The 17146-nt window shown below is 37.7% G+C and overlaps 1 protein-coding gene and 2 pseudogenes across 2 annotated transcripts in view; all 3 read left to right on the top strand.

Moving 5' to 3' along the window:
* The window catches only part of RAB3GAP1 (RAB3 GTPase activating protein catalytic subunit 1), a 113218-nt gene that overhangs the window by 43783 nt on the left and 52289 nt on the right, over window positions 1-17146 (top strand). For both annotated transcript variants that reach the window (XM_058301090.2, XM_058301089.2), the window contains exons 6-7: window positions 9362-9481; window positions 10455-10620. In XM_058301090.2, the coding sequence (XP_058157073.1) occupies window positions 9362-9481; window positions 10455-10620 (286 nt within the window). The remainder of the gene's footprint in view (window positions 1-9361; window positions 9482-10454; window positions 10621-17146) is intronic.
* LOC111761072 (importin subunit alpha-1 pseudogene) lies at window positions 1178-1921 on the top strand (annotated as a pseudogene).
* LOC139439326 (importin subunit alpha-1 pseudogene) lies at window positions 2157-3313 on the top strand (annotated as a pseudogene).

Below are 17146 nucleotides of genomic sequence, written 5' to 3'. Positions count from 1 at the left end.
TCTGAATGTAAATTCATGAGCTTTCTTCTGCGTAGAGGTTTTAATTAGAAGGATGGTAGACAATATAATGAATCCCCTTATCCCCTAAAGATGTGCATTGAACCTGTGAATATGTTAGGTTTCGTGACAAAAAGGAATCAAGGGAGTACATGGATTTAAGGTTACTGATCAGTTGATCTTAAAAGAGGGAGATTATCCTGGATTATCTGGGTGGGCCCAGTGTAGTCACAGGGTCTTTAAAAACTGAAAGGGCAGAAGCAAAAGTTAGAGTGGTATGATGTGAGAATTTACACATGGTAAGTTGCTAATCTTAAAGACGTAGCAAATGTGGACACCCTCTGGCAACTGGAAAAGGCAAGGGAAAAGAATTCTCTGCTAGAGCCTCTAGTAGGGCATTCAGCCCTGTCACCACTTTGATTTTAACCCTGACCTATATCAGACCTCTGTCATACAGACTTTAAAGGCAGTATATTTGTGTTGTTTTAAGCCACCAAGTTTGTGTTTGCTATAGCAGCAATAGGAAACTAATAGAAAAAGGGAGAAAATAAAAGCTGTAGATGTTTGAAGGGGTTATACTGAGAATGGTATATATACTGAAAGGATTTACTTGAGGACATTTTTGTCTGCATGCTTTTGCATTTGTTCTTCCTTGTTTTTGGACCTCTAGTTTCCATTAACCTTAATTGGCTACCAGAAAGGAGCAGGGGCAAAACAAAAGAAACCGTTTACAAGCCATCTTGTGAACTGTGTAGTTGAGTAATTATTATGACCCCTTTTAAAACTTTAGTTTTGTCATTTTAATGTATTTTTTTGCTAAGATAGAGAGAGGTACATGTAAAAGAACCTGATGTTTTTGAGAGACTTGTATTTTATATTTTAGTTGTTAGGACCTTTAAAATGTTTTCATTTTTTTCAAGAGCAAGTGTTCAGAGGGCTTTTGGTAATGGCAAAATAAAGTGGTCAATGATTCTTCTCTCTTAGAAAAACAATTTAAGTACAAAATTGGACGAAATTGTTAAAACCATTTCAGGGCACTGAAAATTGCCCAGAGACAGACAGCAAAGTCAGAACCATCTATTCCTGAAAACTGCTAAATCTTCGATTAAGAATGGTTACATGCACACCATCTTCTGGCTTAACCATGATGGACATTTTGAGGGCAATTGATGTACATGGCCTGTGAACCCTGCAATTCCTCTTCTGGAATCCTGAGCCCACTCTGAAGTTTTCTCCCTTTGTCTCACAACCATGTCTACCAGTGACAATGCTAATTCATCAGCTGCCTGCCTTAGCAGATTCAAGAACAAGGGGAAAAGACAGTAAAGATATGAGGCATCCCCGTATAGAATTTAAAATGGAGCTGAGGAAAGCTAAGAGAAGGATGGCAAGAGGCTGGACAGGAGAAATGTCAGCTCTTTTCCTGTTGATGATACTACATGGGAAGAAAACCCCAACAATCAGGGTACTGAAAATTGGTCTGTTGATGACATTGTCAAAGGCATAAATAGCAACAATTTGGAAAGTTAGCTCCCAGCTGCTCAGCAGTTCCTCAAAGACAACATAATCCAGGCTGGTTTGATTCTCACATTTGTATCCTTGACAGAACTAACTTTACTCCCATTCAGTTTGAATCTGATTGGGGCTCATTAACAATTCTCTGGGACATCATACAGATCAAGGCTGTGGTAGACAGAGGTGGCATCCCAGCATGCATTTCTCTCTTGGTATCTCTACATGCTCTTACCAGCAAAATGTATGGGCTCTAGGAAACATTACAGGTGATGGCTTAGCTTTCTGAGACTTGTTTATCAAGTAAGGTGCAGATCTTCTGTTAGTTCTACCTCTAGTTCCTGATAGGTCTTTTTTTTTTTTTTTTTAAGATTTTTTAAAAAATTAATTTCTCTCCCCTTCCTCACTAGTCGTCCCGTCCCCCCCCCGCCGTTGTCTGCTCTGTGTCCATTTGCTGTGTGTTCTTCTGTGTCCACTTGTATTCTTGTCAGCCGCACCAGGAAGCTGTGTCTCTTTTTGTTGTGTCATCTTGCTGAGTCAGCTCTCCATGTGTGCGGCACCATTCCTGGGCAGGCTGCACTTTTTTCATGCTAGGCAGCTCTCCTTATAGGGCACACTCCTTGCGCGTGGGGCTTTTCTATGCGGGGGACACCCCTGCGTGGCAGGGCACTCCTTGCGTGCATCAGCGCTGCGCATGGGCCAGCTCATCACACGGGTCAGGAGGCCCTGGGTTTGAACCATGGACCTTCCATATGGTAGGCGGGTGCCAAATCCGCTTCCCATAACTTGTGGTAATTTATGTAATCTTACCTGGACTATTTCAAACCTTTGTTAGAACAAGAATTCTACAACCTCATTAGATGCTGTTGGGCATTCTTATCGATGGTGCATATGAATAAGTTCAAACGGTTTTGAAAACAGGAGTTGTGCCTCAGCTTGTGAATCTTCTAGGAGGTATTGAAATGCCATTTGTAACTCAATATGCTACAAGCTATAGGGAATATTGTCACTTAGACAGGTGAACAGACTCAGGTTGTAATAGATGCAGGAGCACTTGCCTTCTTTCCCAGCCTGCCAATTAACATCAAAACTAATATTCAGAAGGAAGCTTCATGGGCAATGTCAAACATTGGAGGTGACTGTCAGGACCATATTTAGCAAACAGTGAATAATGGGTTAGTCCTATTCATTACTGATGTTCTCTCTAAGACAGACTTTAAGACACAAAAGGAAGGTGTATGGACTATGGCCAAATATACAAGTGGTAAAATAGTTCATATCCATTGTGGTATAATAGAACCATTGATGCACCTTTTAACTGTAACAGATGCCAAAATTATTCTGGTTATTCTGGATGCCATTTCAAATACTTTCCAGACTGCTGAGAAACTAGGTGAAACTGAGAAGCTTATTAGTATAATGACTAGAGAACGTGAAGGCTTTGACAAAATTCAAACTCTACAAAACTAGGAAAATGAAGTCTGTGTACAAGCCTTCATTAAGCTTGACTGAAAAGTATTTCTGCATAGAGAAAGAAGATCAGAATGTTGTGCCAGAAGCTACTTCTGAAGGTTATAGCTTCCAAGCTCAGACTGATACTTCTAGGACTTTCAGTGCTCAAATTGTACATCTGAGATATAAAATTGACTGCTGTGATTGGTGTAAGTGTTTCTTACTTTTTCTGTAATAACTCTTTTTAAATGTGATTTGTCATGTAGCACTTTTTACAGTGAAACTATACTTGAATAGTTCCAGTCTATACATACTGTATGAAGCCTCTCCTATCTATATGCTTTTTATTTTTTGTGGCATTTCATATCTTACAGTATTCTGTAAATTAAAATTAAATTCTCCTTTTTTCTTAAAAAAATAAAAAGGAAAGAATGGTTATATGTAATGGGAGTCCCACATGAAGAATAAGGAGCAAGAAAATATTTGAGGAATTACTGGCTAAATACTTCCTAAGTTTGATGAAAAACATTCACTCAGGGATCTAGGAATCTCAGTGAATTCCAAGTAGGATAAACACAAAAGAAAATGACATCTAAATATATGACAGTCAAACTGTTGAAACCCAAATACATGGAGAAAATTTTGAAACAGCAAGTTGTAAATACACATTTAGATAAATGACATCATATATGAGAGCAATACAGTTGACTGATTTCTCAGAAAGAGTGGAGGCCAGAAGGCAGTGCAGCAACATATTTAAAGTGCTCAAAAAACAACCATCAGCCAAGAATTCTATATTTAACTTAACTATCTTTCCAAAATAAAGATGAACACTGGATATTGTAGTGAGATGCTCCAGGGTTCCATCCTCCCACAAATTATTAAATGATAAGCAAAAATTGACATGATCGTCTTTTTCAGAGCCCTGGATACAGTTAAAGAGTTGCAGTAACAGTGATTTCTAAATCATGAAAAGAGCTACTTAATTGTTCTGAATGACGTTGCAATGATGGGTACAGGCCATTATATATTTTGTCATAATTTACAAAATAGTGTGGGCAGACTGTAAACTATCATGTAAACTATAATCCATGCTCAGTGTCAGTGCTCCAGTATGTGTTCATCAACTCTAACAAATGTACCACACTAATGAAGATGTTGATAATGTGGGGAAGTGTGGGAGGGATAGGGAGTGAGGCATATTGGGAATCTCCTATATTTTTTATGTGACATTTATGTAATGTAAAGTATTTTTTAAAAAAATAAAGGTTTAAAAAAAATGATAAGAAAACTTGTGGTGTCTTTTCTGGCCCTTCCTTTCCCTTCCTTACTCAATATGGAGCCAGCCCACACCACCAGTGTGGGCCTGGTCTGGAAGGAGTAGAGTAACCCTTATGTGCATATCAGGGTGCATGTAGGTACAGTGTCTGGTGGCAGCTTGAAAGACTGAACCAGTATGCTTGTGCCTGGCTTGCTAGTCCCACAGCTTACTGTGGACATTGAAGTGGCTAATAGGGCAACTAAAATAACTAAATGGCCAACAAGTACTGAAAAAATGCTCAACCTTAAAATCTCAAACTTATGTAGTCATTAGCCATTAGGGAAATGCATATCAGAACCACAATGCGATCCCTTCACAATCACTAGAATGGCTTTTATTTTAAAAACAGAAATAATGTGTCGAAGATACAGAGAAATAGGAGCTCCCATGCAATTTTGGTGGAAATGTAAAGTGGTACTGTCGCTGTGGAACAGTTTGGTGATTCCTCAGAAAATTAAATATAGAATTACATTTGACTTCTAGGAGATTATCCAAAAAGAATTGAAAGCCGGGGTTTGAGTAGATATTTGTACACCAGTGTTCATAGCAGCATTATTCACAGTAATCAAAAGGTGGAAGCAGTCCAAACATCCATCACCAGATGAATGCATGAACTGTGATATATATATATATACAATATTATTTAGCCATAAAAAGGAATGGCATTCTGATACATGACACAACATGGATGATCCTTAAATACATCATCTTGAGTGAAATAAATCAGATATGAAAGGACAGATATTGTGTGATTTCAAATACATGAAATAACTAGACTGCAAATTCTTGGAGAAGGAGAGTCGATTACAGGTTAGAGGGGTGAAACTGGAGGGAGAATGGGGAGCTAATGCATGATGGGTACTGGCTGTCTGGGGGATGGAAATGTTCTGGTAAGTGGGTGGTGGTTAGGGTAGAACAACATTATGAATGTGATTAATCCTACCAAATTGTATGTTTTGGACTGGTTGAGATGAGAAACTTTGAGATGAAAGTGGCAGAATATATATAAGAAGAAGAAGAAAAAATAGAAAAGGTGAATGTAATCTTTAAGAAATGTAAGATTGCTTAATGTAGTGATTATGGTACTGTATTGTTGGGTTTATAACTTATGTACATAAAGATGTAATACATGTGACAGTATTGCACAAAAGAGAGGAAAAATAGTGCTGTACTGTGCAAAGTTGCTTTATTTACCCATAATTAACCTGAAATAGATTATATAAATTGATACATATTGCAATACCCAAGGAACCCCTAAAATAAAATAAACGTTTATTGAACTCCAATTTATAGACAGTTTTCTAGATCCTAGGTGTTTCAATGTGTCCAAGAAATGGTTCTTTTATTGTTTTTGTTTGTTTTTTAAAGATTTATTTAATTTATTTCTCTCCCCTTCCCCCCCCCCCCCCCCCCCCCGTTGTCTGCTGTCTGTATCCATTCGCTGTGTGTTTTTCTGCATCTGCTTGCATTGTCTGGTGGCAGTGGGAAACTGCACCTCTTTTTTTTGTTGTTGCGTCATCTTGCTGTGTCAGCTCTCCTTGTGTGCGGCACCACTCCTGTGTGGACTGTGCTTTTTTCACACAGGTGGCTCTCTTTGAGGGGCACACTCCTTGCACATGGGGCACTCCTATACGGGGCACCCCTGTGTGGCACAGCTCTCCTTGCGTGCAGTAGCACTGTGCATGGACCAGCTTACCATATGGGTCAGGAGGCCCTGGGGATCGAAACCTGGGCCCTCCATATGGTAGATGGATGCTGTATCAATTGAACCATGTCCACTTCCCTCTTTTATTTATCACCACTAATTTTGATAATCCAATATCTTATGCATATAGTCTTTATGCTATTTGAAGAGATTCTGAATATATTTCCTTCTAAAATAAAGAAATACATGTGAGGCATGTGAAATGGTAGCATTCACAGTAGGTGGTATGGTTAATTTTCTGTTGCTGCTTTTGTTTTTTGTGTTTTTTTTTTTTTGGAGTAAGAAATAAAAATACATCTTAAAATAAAGTAAATTGAAATGGTTCATGTAGTCATCCTGCCTTTCTTGGTTGGACAATGGGGTGCTAAAGCAAAATTTTAAATTAAATTTAGTATTTAGTGTACATATGTAATCTCTTAGGTTCAGCAGTTCTATTATTAAAATCACTGTCATGGGATTCTTATTTGTTTGATGCATTTGAGCTCCTAATTTAAATGACTGGGCTAGAAATTGTAGGAAATATATTTACTAATGAAACTTGTCTTACATCCCACTCCCTCTTCCCCTTCCATTCTTTCTTCTACATCCCTCGCATCCCCACACACAAGAAAAAGGGTGTAAAAACAATCTTAAGCTTCTTGATTTGGGACAACCAATAGGAAATTGTGGGAAATAAGGGGTGTGTCTATGTAGATAATTTTTAGGAGTATATAAATTATATGAATGTGTTGTGTTTTTGTTTTGGGAATTTTTTCATGGATGGGATTTTACTCTGCATATTGTTCTGTAATATCTTAATTTTTCTCAGCTTTCATGATAGCCTTTATATCAGTACACTCAGATATACCTTACTATTTTTATTGGCTATTAAGAATTCCACAGTATGGGATGGGGGGAAAACATTACTATTTACCCAACTGCTACTGAAGAACATTCAGGTTTCTAGTTTTTCACAGTAAAAAAATCGCATGTAAGTCTTTTTGCATTTGTATGAATGTTTTCATAGCATCTATATAAGGAGATGAAATTAAGCTCAAGGTTTGGGGATTTAAATACTGATGTATTCTCCCTCTGCCCTCCAAAAAGGTTTTAAAGTTTATATACCACCTCCAGTAGCATTTCCCAACACTGACCAACACTGCGTTTTATCAGTATTTCATATTTTTCCCAGTTTGATAGGTTAACAGTGGTATTTTGCTTTAATTTAATTTTCCTAACACTAGTGAGGTGGTAAGCATCTTTTAATAAGTTCATTAGCCATTTATCTTTCTATTTTATAAAATGTTTGTCTTTGCTCCTTTTTTTTTTTTTTAAGATTTATTTTTTATTTATTTCTCTCCCCTTCCCTGCCCCCCCCCCCAGCCCCCTTGTTGTCTGCTCTCTTTGTCCACGGCACCTGCAATCCCAGTCTTGTTTTGTTGCTTCATCTTGCTGCGTCAGCTCTCCACGTGTGCGGCGCCATTCCTGGGCAGGCTGCACTTTTTTCGCACTGGGTGGCTCTCCCTATGGGGCACACTCCTTGTGCGTGGGGCTCTCCCACGTGGGGGGCATTCCTGCATGGCAGGGCACTCCTTGTGTGCATCAGCACTGCATGTGGCCCAGCTCATCACATGGGTCAGGAGGCCCTAAGTTTGAACTGTGAACCTCCCATGCAGTAAGCGGATGCACTATCCTTTGGGCCAAATCTGTTTCCCATGTTTTTGCTAATATTTTAATCCCCCACTTAATGTTTCTTTACTTGATGAAGGCATGGTGTCAAGTAATCAAGCAGATCTAATAGGGAAAGTAAGTCAATCATATTGATGTTTTAAAAATCATAATACAAGAAAAAATTTTAGAATTCAGAGAAGACATTTAGCTGGGGTGGTAGGGTGATATTTGAGATGACATCTTCAAAGAATGAATCTAGCAGAATATGGATATTCAGTGATGGCAATAGAGTGGGGAGACATTCCAGTTAGAGGAAACAAAGACATAGTGGAAGATGCTAAACTGCAGACAAAAAGAAGGCAGTTCACCTAGGCTTATTTTTTGTTAATGGGAGTATATACTGGCAGAAGTTCATTTTTCCCCCTCACAGAAGGGGGGAGGTAGTTTGTGAACAGTATCAATATTAAAAATCCAAATATTCTTTTATCAGCAATTTAACTTCTACTTATAGAAATAGATATTTGGAGTATTGTTTGCAGTAACATAAAACTGGAAATAAAGTACTGATTAGTAAGGAATTAACCTTTGAAAAGGAAGTACAGAAAGGTATATATAGTATAACCATTTGTGGGGGTAGGATGGGTACAAGGACAGAAATACTTTTGGAAGAATGCTCACAAAACTGTTGACAGTGATTTTACTCTGGGGTGGGGGACAACGTTGGAGAATGCTCTCTCATATTGTTTTGTTTTTTTCCTTCTGTGGGCATTTTAAACACTTTTTTAATGACCTTTAGAGCTTAAAATGTACAGTTCTGAGTTCTTTCCAGTGTTCGCTGCCTCTACCTAATTAATTTTGATTTCATCAGTAGGAGAGTTGAGGCGAGGTAAGATGTAGTGAGGCATTTTTGTGGTTTAAACAATAAACAGATTTTGGATTAGACTTTTGCTTTTGTTTTTTGTCTTTTTTTGCTGCTATTTGAGGGATTTCTTGAAGAACAATGTTAATTAAACATTACTAATTCTTTACCTATCCTGATAATAAAATAAACTAGACAAACAAGGAACACCTTTCATAAATTATTTTCATTATTTTAAATAAAGTATTCAATAAAAATACAGTAATAGACTAGTAGAGGAATTTTCAGTAGGCAAGATTATGAACTTGACCTTATGTCTTGGTAAAGCTTGGCTGGAAATATGTGGCTTTTAAAAGACCTGACGACTAAATGAGGTGTTTTCATTATTGTAAGATAGTTATAAAAAGAGTGAGCTGTTTTCTGATAATTTTTAACTCCTGTCTAATATGTGTTATTGAGTAAAAGAATATAAGCATTCCTTAGTTAAGATACTTAGCAAATTGTGTTCTCACTTTTAGACAGCATGAAGAAATCATGGATGATAATTATTTTTTTGCTATTTAAGAAATCTGTTGCAGAGCTTTGTCTTTTCATACTGACTGACATGATGTGGTCAGTTAATTAAAGCAAGATTTCAGTGCTTGCTCTCAAAGTTTTAACTTTTAAGGCAAAACTTGTTATTTGACCTTCCTTTGTCATTTCAGCAAATGGCTTCTAATTTGTAAAGCTAGAAGTGAGATATAGGTGAATAATGGAAGTGCTTCTCTAACAAAGAAATGCGGTATTTTTAGGTTCACTTGCCAAGTAATGAATTTTTGTATTTTGACGTTTTTCCCTGTTTAACTGCACTGATTCTTTCTTTAAGGTATGGACTGCGTGAGTTTGTGGTGATTGCCCCTGCTGCAAATAATGATGCTGTTCTCAGTGAATCGAAGTGCAATCTTCTTTTGAGTTCTGTTTCTATTGCTTTGGGAAATACTGGCTGGTAGGTAGGCATTTTGAAAAACCTGTACAGTAAGGTTAGAAACTTTTAAATTAAAATTTATGAAGGAAAATGGTTGCTAAATAGTAATGCTTTTATTACAATTAGAAACAGTACATAAACTGGAATTTGATATATAAGGATCAAATTAAAACCTTCATGGAGGGCCTTTCTAAAGGAAAACATTGAAATATTCAACGTATAGTTAAGATGAAGAAGAAATTGTACAATTATGTTTTGATTTTGAAAGTTTGTTTTATTACAAAATCTAATTTTAAAACAACTTTTAAATAAATCCGTTTAAAAATGCATTTTCAAATACTTTTTTAGGCTGTATACTAAAATGGAAGTAATTAAGAACATGAAATTTGATTAATTACTGTTCTGGTATTTTGAGTTGTGCTCATTTGCATATCATAGACTAAGATATTAAATGTAAACTTAATGCAGAAAAATTAGAGTGGATGTCCTTTGTAGTATATGATAAGTGAATAATTTGAACTCTTTTTTTAAAGGAATGCTTTAAAATGTTTACTAATATAGTATTATTAGCTTGGGAAAGTATTTATATCTTTGAAGGGTAAAGTTAAAAACTATTATTTCACTACCATGTTGATTTAATTTGAATTTAATACCTTTGAATTAGGTTATGTTACGAATTTTTAAAGACTAATATGATTGTTTTTTTATCCAGGAAAATTTAATTCCGCTGTTCTCTGACATTTAGCCATTTTTAAACAGTTTTTTGACTGAAAATCACTAGTTTATTGTTCTAAAGACAAGTGTTACCCAGAGTGGCTTCGTTGTAAATTCAAGTCTGTATTTTTGGATAGCTCCTTGTTTAGTGCTTTTAAATATTTGAGATTAAAAATTATTTATCAATGAAATAATGTAGCTTTGGAAAATTTGGAGATTTGAGAGTTATTCATATATTTAACAAATGTCCAGTCTATTCCTATTTAATTATATCTTTCAGTCAGGTGCCACTCTTCGTGCAGATACATCACAAATGGCGAAGAATGTATGTGGGAGAATGTCAGGGTCCTGGTGTCCGAACTGATTTTGAAATGGTTCATCTTCGAAAGGTGCCAAATCAGTATACTCATTTGTCAGGTCTCCTGGACGTATTCAAATCAAAGATTGTAAGTTGGCATTCATATTGTCTGTCTTATCTAGGATTGGAGAAAAATAGCAGTTTGGTAATTTCATTAAGCATATAGCAATATTTCTCTATAATACTGATAATGTTATTGCTTAGAAGAAGAATTTAATGGACTTCATAAAGTACTATGGATATTTAAAGAAACAAAATATCCAATTAGATTTTTAGTTCATTAATGATAAAGAAACTAAACTGTGTTTTGTTTTGTTTTTTCATTCAGTTGAAATTTATCTATGGTATCTATTTCTATTCATTGTCCTATAATAGTAATTTTGCTGGCCTCCCCTAATTCATGCATGGGCTTCACGCATCATTTTTGAGGGGCTTTTGACTGTGAGCTTCTTGAGGCCAGAAACCTTTGGCCTGTGAATTGCCTGTTTTTTTGTTTTTTTCCCCCAATTTTTCATTTGATTTTTTTCTTAAGGTTAATCTATCTTTTGGTCTATGACTGAGGACAGCAGGGCTAAATGGCATATGCTAAAAATATCATTGATGTTCTATTAAAAGGTTTTCACAGGGATATGGAGGACCTACCTACCTGTGCTCTGGGGGAAAAATGAAGGTTGAGCTATTTTGAATACTCTATAATAAAGAGAGCAAGGTCATATATATGAGTGGCATAGAGAATCCTCCACTTAGAGAACTATTACCTTTAGGTTATAAGGATGCCAATTTAAAGTTGGGATATTTTAAATGCTAAAGTTGACATCTCACTTGGGTGATCAAACTTGATTAACAAATTGGCACCATGTGCCTCCTTATGTGATTCATTGAATAGGTTATATGATCACTTGTGTGGAATTCCTGGCAAAAAATATTTAACCTAAATCAGAACATGAGGAAATAATCACATATATTCAAAATGAGCCATATTCCACAAAGTAACTGGCCCGGATGTTTCAAAAATGTCAATATCATGAAAGGCAAAATAAAGTCTAGGGAACTGCCTAGATTAAAGGAGACTAAAGAGACAGACAGATAAATGCAAGCATAATTGTTGATTAGACTCTTGAGCAAAACAAATAGATGTAAGAAAAATATTTTGTATCATTGTTAATTTTTTGAGTGTAATTGTGTTATGGTTCTGTAGGATAATTATCCTTGCTCTTAGGAATAAAATGCTGAATTATTTAGGGTTGAATTGTCATGATACCTGCATTTTACTTTCAAAAGGTTCAGCAAAAACTTAAAAAAAAGTATATGTATATGTGTGTGTCTGTGTGTATAAATAGAGAAAGCAATTGTGGTAAAATGTTAGTAATTGGCGAACTTGGTGAAAGGGAGTGTTTATTGTACTGGGTTTTGCTCCCTTTCCAAAGGTTTGAGAATTTTAAAAAGAAAAACATTTATAGAAGAAAATAATGCTGAAATTTCTTTTTTAATACATCTTGTTTGCTAGAAATAAATTTAGGATTAGGACTTTTTATGAAACTAAGTGGTGTCGTGGTAGGGTTATTACCACCCTGATAAATTAGGTTAATGTATTTTTTAAAAATTGATGTATATGCCAGGTTAGGAAATTTAACTAAAGTCAAAGTTTTCCTTTACTAACCTCAATCCCTCCCTTCAAAATAACTGTTACCAGTTTTTGTGATTGTTTCCATTTAAAAAAAAATTGTAGAAGCATGTATTTTAAGGAATTTCCTATATATAATTTTCTCTTCATAAACTTTCTGGGCTCTGAAATGGCTTAAGTACTGCTTGATTTTACATGTACTATTAGAGAACATTTTTGAAAAAGGCAGTTATGTGTTCATTTCTCCACCATTAGTTGTCCTTTTCTCTATCCAGAAATTTTCAATTATTTAAAAAATTTTTAGATCGAATTTCTGTTCACATGCAAACATTAATACTTTCTTCCTTCTTCTTCTAAAATATGTTAATGAACATTATATTCATGGATCTTTTGGGTCACTAATCTATATAGTAAACTTCTTTTCTGAAACTTGGAATCACCCTGTGAAACCTGACTTAGATTTTTACCTTTTGCTAGTGGTAGTTTTTTAAAAAAAGTTCTTAATGACTTTATTCCATCCTCTATTAGAACTTTCACAAAATGCAGTCTTCTAGATATGAAACATCTCTCAAACTTGATTCAGTAGGAATTGATCTAATTCTTTTAAAAGGCTTTTTTTTTTTAGGTTTTTATTTTCACATATTTTCAAACTTGCAGGCGAGTTACCAAAATAATATAAACCCCATCCAGAGTACTTCAACATACACCTGTTCCTCCAGATACAAGTTCCACCAATTTTGCCTTATTTGCTATATCATCCTGTTGATCTGTCTTATTTATCCATGTGTCTGTCAGTCCATTTTCTGAACACTTGAGTGTAGGTTGTACATAAATATCATTCTCCTTCAATTTTTTTTTTAAGAGTAGTAGGTTTAAAGAAAAATTATACATGAAATACAGGATTCCCATATACCTACCTCCCTACCACCAGTACCTTGCATTGGTATGGAAAATTTGTTACAATTGATGATAGCACTTTTTTCTTTATAATTTTACTATTTTTAAATATTTGTTACCTTTGTTACAGTTGAAGAAAGGTTATTAAAATAGTACTATTAACTATCATCCATATTTTGCATTAGGTATATTTTTTCCTATCTTCCACTCTGTTGTTATTACCTTGTATTTGAGGGTCATACATTTGTTATATTCATCAAAGAGTATTCTTTTTTTTTCTTTTTCTTTTTAATATACTTTAAATTCTTTTTAATTAATAGAACACAAGGAATGTTACATTATAAAACATAAAAATAACAAAAAACTTAAGACATTCCCATATAACCCACTCCCCACTCCCCATCACATCATTTTTGTAAATTGTATTTTTTTGAAGATATATACATCACAAAAAAACTGTTACACTAAAAAATATAAAAGGTTCCTGAATACCCCTCAGCCCCCCACCCCACTCTTCCCACACCAACAACCTCCTTCATCATTGCGGCACCCTCATCGCACTCAGTGAACACATTTTGGGGGCACTGCTGCATTACAAATAATAGTTTACCCTGTAGTTCGCACTCTCCCCCAGTACATTCAGTGGGTTATGGCAGGATATATAAAGTCCAGCATCTGACCCTGCAGTATATTAAGGTAACTCAAAAATCCCAGAAATGCCCCCACATCACATCTCTTCTACCCTCTCCCTGCCCTCAGCAACTACTGTGGCCACTTTCTCCATCTTGATGATAAGATTTCTTCTATTACTTGTCACAATAGTTTTATAGTAGAATATCAGTAAGTCCACTGTAGCCCATATTTTATTCCTCCATTCTGTGGACCCTGGGATGGCGATGTCCCTTCCACCTCTAGATCAAGAGGGGGCTTAGATTCCACATAGATGATGGATGCAATTCCTTTGCTTACATTGTAGGCAGTCTTGATTCCCTGGTGTGGTGGTTGACCATCTTCACCTGCCTGTAGCTGGTGTCGGTCAGTAAGACCAATGAACCAGAGAGTAGGAGTTGCCACTCTGCTGAGGCTCAGGGCCCAGTTGGCCCATGGGCAGTCCAGAGATTCAAGTCTCCTGAGTATGGACCATCCCTAGTGCCAGCCACAGGTTTAGTAAAAGTGACAGAAGAGGCATGTGTAGAAAAGTCAAATCTGAGTCTAGCTCCATCACACTCAGGAACACAAATTACAAAGTGGGGCCCTCTGACGTGGCACCATCTGCCATGATTATATACCTTGTGGATCTCCATAGCCTTCAGGAGAACCAGTACCTAGTCTTTTATCTATTTTGGCTTTTTCTGGGGTCCTGCTGTGGTGTGCATAAGCTCGACCCCTCTGATGACCTCCCGACTCTTTCTGGAAGACTTTTAGCCATATCAACTCATTTGTCTTTGCCATTTCCCTCTTTTATTCAAGGTCCAAAAGCAGTTTTTAACACTTGATCCAACACGTAGGCTGAGATATTCTGCTGGTATGAGTTTTTTATTCGAGATCTCTTTCTAGTTGCCTCTCCAGTTAGTGGTTGGTAGTAATCCCTTGGTGCTAATTTCCTTTTTAATTTTTTAAAAATATACTTAGATTACATAAATGTTACGTTAAAAATATAGGGGATTCCTATATGCCCTGCTCCCTACTCCTCCCACATTTTTCCTCATGAACAACATCATTCATTAGTGTGGTACATTTGTTACAATTTTCTTTTTTTTAAAGATTTATTTATTTATTTAATTTCCCCCCCTCCCCTGGTTGTCTGTTCTTGGTGTCTATTTGCTGCGTCTTGTTTCTTTGTCTGCTTCTGTTGTCGTCAGCGGCTCGGGAAGTGTGGGCGGCGCCATTCCTGGGCAGGCTGCTCTTTCTTTTCACGCTGGGCGGCTTTCCCCACGGGCGCACTCCCCGCGCGCAGGGCTCCCCCACGCGGGGGACACCCCTGCGTGGCACGGCACTCCCCGCGCGCATCAGCACCGTGCACGGCCAGCTCCACACGGGTCAAGGAGGTCCGGGGCCTGAACCGCGGACCTCCCATATGGTAGACGGACGCCCTAACCACTGGGCCAAAGTCCGTCTCCCTGTTACAATTGATAAACACATTTTGGAGCATTGCCACTAAGCGTGGATTATAGTTTACATTGTAGTTTACACTCTCTCCTGCAAAATATTCTAAGTTATGACAGATATATAATGGCCTGTATCTGTCATTGCAGTGTCATTCAGGACAATTCCCAAGTCCTGAAAATGCCCCAAATTACACATATTTTTCCATCTCCCTCCCCTAAGAACCTCCAGTGGCCACTGCCTCCACATCAATAATAAAAGTTGTTCCATTGCTAGAATCACAGTAAGTCTATAGTAGAATAACTGATCTCCTCTATTCCATCATTCATTCCCCAGTCCTGAGGATTCTGGGATGGTGATGCCCACCTCACCTCTAATTGAGAAGGGGCTTAGATCCTATGGGGCAGATGGATGGGACTGTCTTTTTTTTTTTTTTTTTTTAAGATTTATTTATTTATTTCTCTCCCCATCCCCTCACTCCCCCCCAGTTGTCTGCTATCTGTGTCCATTTGCTGTGTGTTCTTCTGTGACTGCTTCTATCCTTATCAGTGGCACCGGGAATCTGTGTTTCTTTTTTTTGTTGCGTCATCTTGCTGTGTCAGCTCTCTGTGTGTGCAGCGACATTCTTGGGCAGGCTGCACTTTCTTTAGCGCTGGGTGGCTCTCCTTAAGGGCACACTCCTTGCACCTGGGGCCCCCCTATGCGGGGGACACCCCTGCGTGGCACTGCAGTCCCTTGCACTCATCAGCACTGCGCATGGGCCAGCTCCACACGGGTCAAGGAGGCCCAGGATTTGAACCGTGGACCTCCCATGTGGTAGGCAGATGCCCTATCCATTGGGCCAGGTCCGCTTCCCGGATGGGACTGTCTTGCTTGCAGTTGCAGACTCTGTTCCTTGAAACGGTCATTGTCTATCATCATCTCTTCGTTTGTTGTCCTGGGTGAGTCCAGTGAACTGGAGAGTAGGTACTGCAAATCTGTTAAGATTCAGGGCCCAACTGGTATATGGACAGCTGAAAGATTTGTCTCTTGGACATATACCCATCAGCTCTAGTAGTAACTATAAGTTCAAATAGAAGGGGCAGAAGAGCCATGTGTAGGGAAACCACAACTGAGTCCAACCCTGTCACATTGGGGAGCATAAATTCCAAAGTAGGGCCTGCTGGCAGGGCGCCAAACCCCTGAGCTGTCTCTTCTGCCTGTGGTGTCTGATTTCAGACACCATAGGAGCTCCACTCTTTGAGGCAATATTTTCTGTGGCTGTCAATGAGATCCTGCTGATTCATGTATAAGTGTAACCTCTGGAATGACCTCCCCACTCACTTTGAAGTCTCTTAGCCATATAAGCTCCTTTGTCTTTACCCTTTCCCCCTTTTGGTCAAGGTCTTTTTCCAATTGCAGTGCCTGTTTGTGCTTGGTAGTAATCCCTTGGTGCCAAGAAGGCTCATCTCTGGGAGTCATGTCCCACGCTAGGGGGAAGATAATATATTTATGTGCTGTGTTTGGCTTAGAGAGAGGCCACATTTGAGCAACAAGGAGGCTTTCCGGAAATAACGCTTAGGCACCCTGTATTACAAGGCTAAAAGTTCATAAGTACAGTCATTACTATGAAGGGCCTGTCAGTGATCCATCCTCCATCACTAGCCACTGCCCCTTTACTCAGGGGATACTTTCTGTACCATTGGAGAATGTGGCAGAGCTCTCCATGATGGGAATTCTACATTCTTTTGGTTATTGTGTGACTCTCCACCCACTGTGACAATGCCCCATGAACACTTGAACACATTCATATGCGTTGTAGGTATGCTGCAGGTGAACCTCCTCCCGTGCATCCCCCATCTCTGACACCTCGCATCAGTGACCCTCCCCTGTCATAGTTGTAACCCTTCTGTGATCCAAAATTTCTTCAAAATTGAAGCCAACAAAGTAACAATATAATTAATAGGAAATTGATATAATAATGATAGTTTTTAAAAAAGCAAAATAC

The sequence above is a fragment of the Dasypus novemcinctus genome, chromosome 7 (genome assembly GCF_030445035.2).
Source record: "Dasypus novemcinctus isolate mDasNov1 chromosome 7, mDasNov1.1.hap2, whole genome shotgun sequence".
Classification (NCBI taxonomy): Eukaryota; Metazoa; Chordata; class Mammalia; order Cingulata; family Dasypodidae; genus Dasypus; species Dasypus novemcinctus.
The sequence above is the reverse complement of the archived record's forward strand: the minus strand, read 5'-3'. Positions and strand labels throughout refer to the sequence as shown.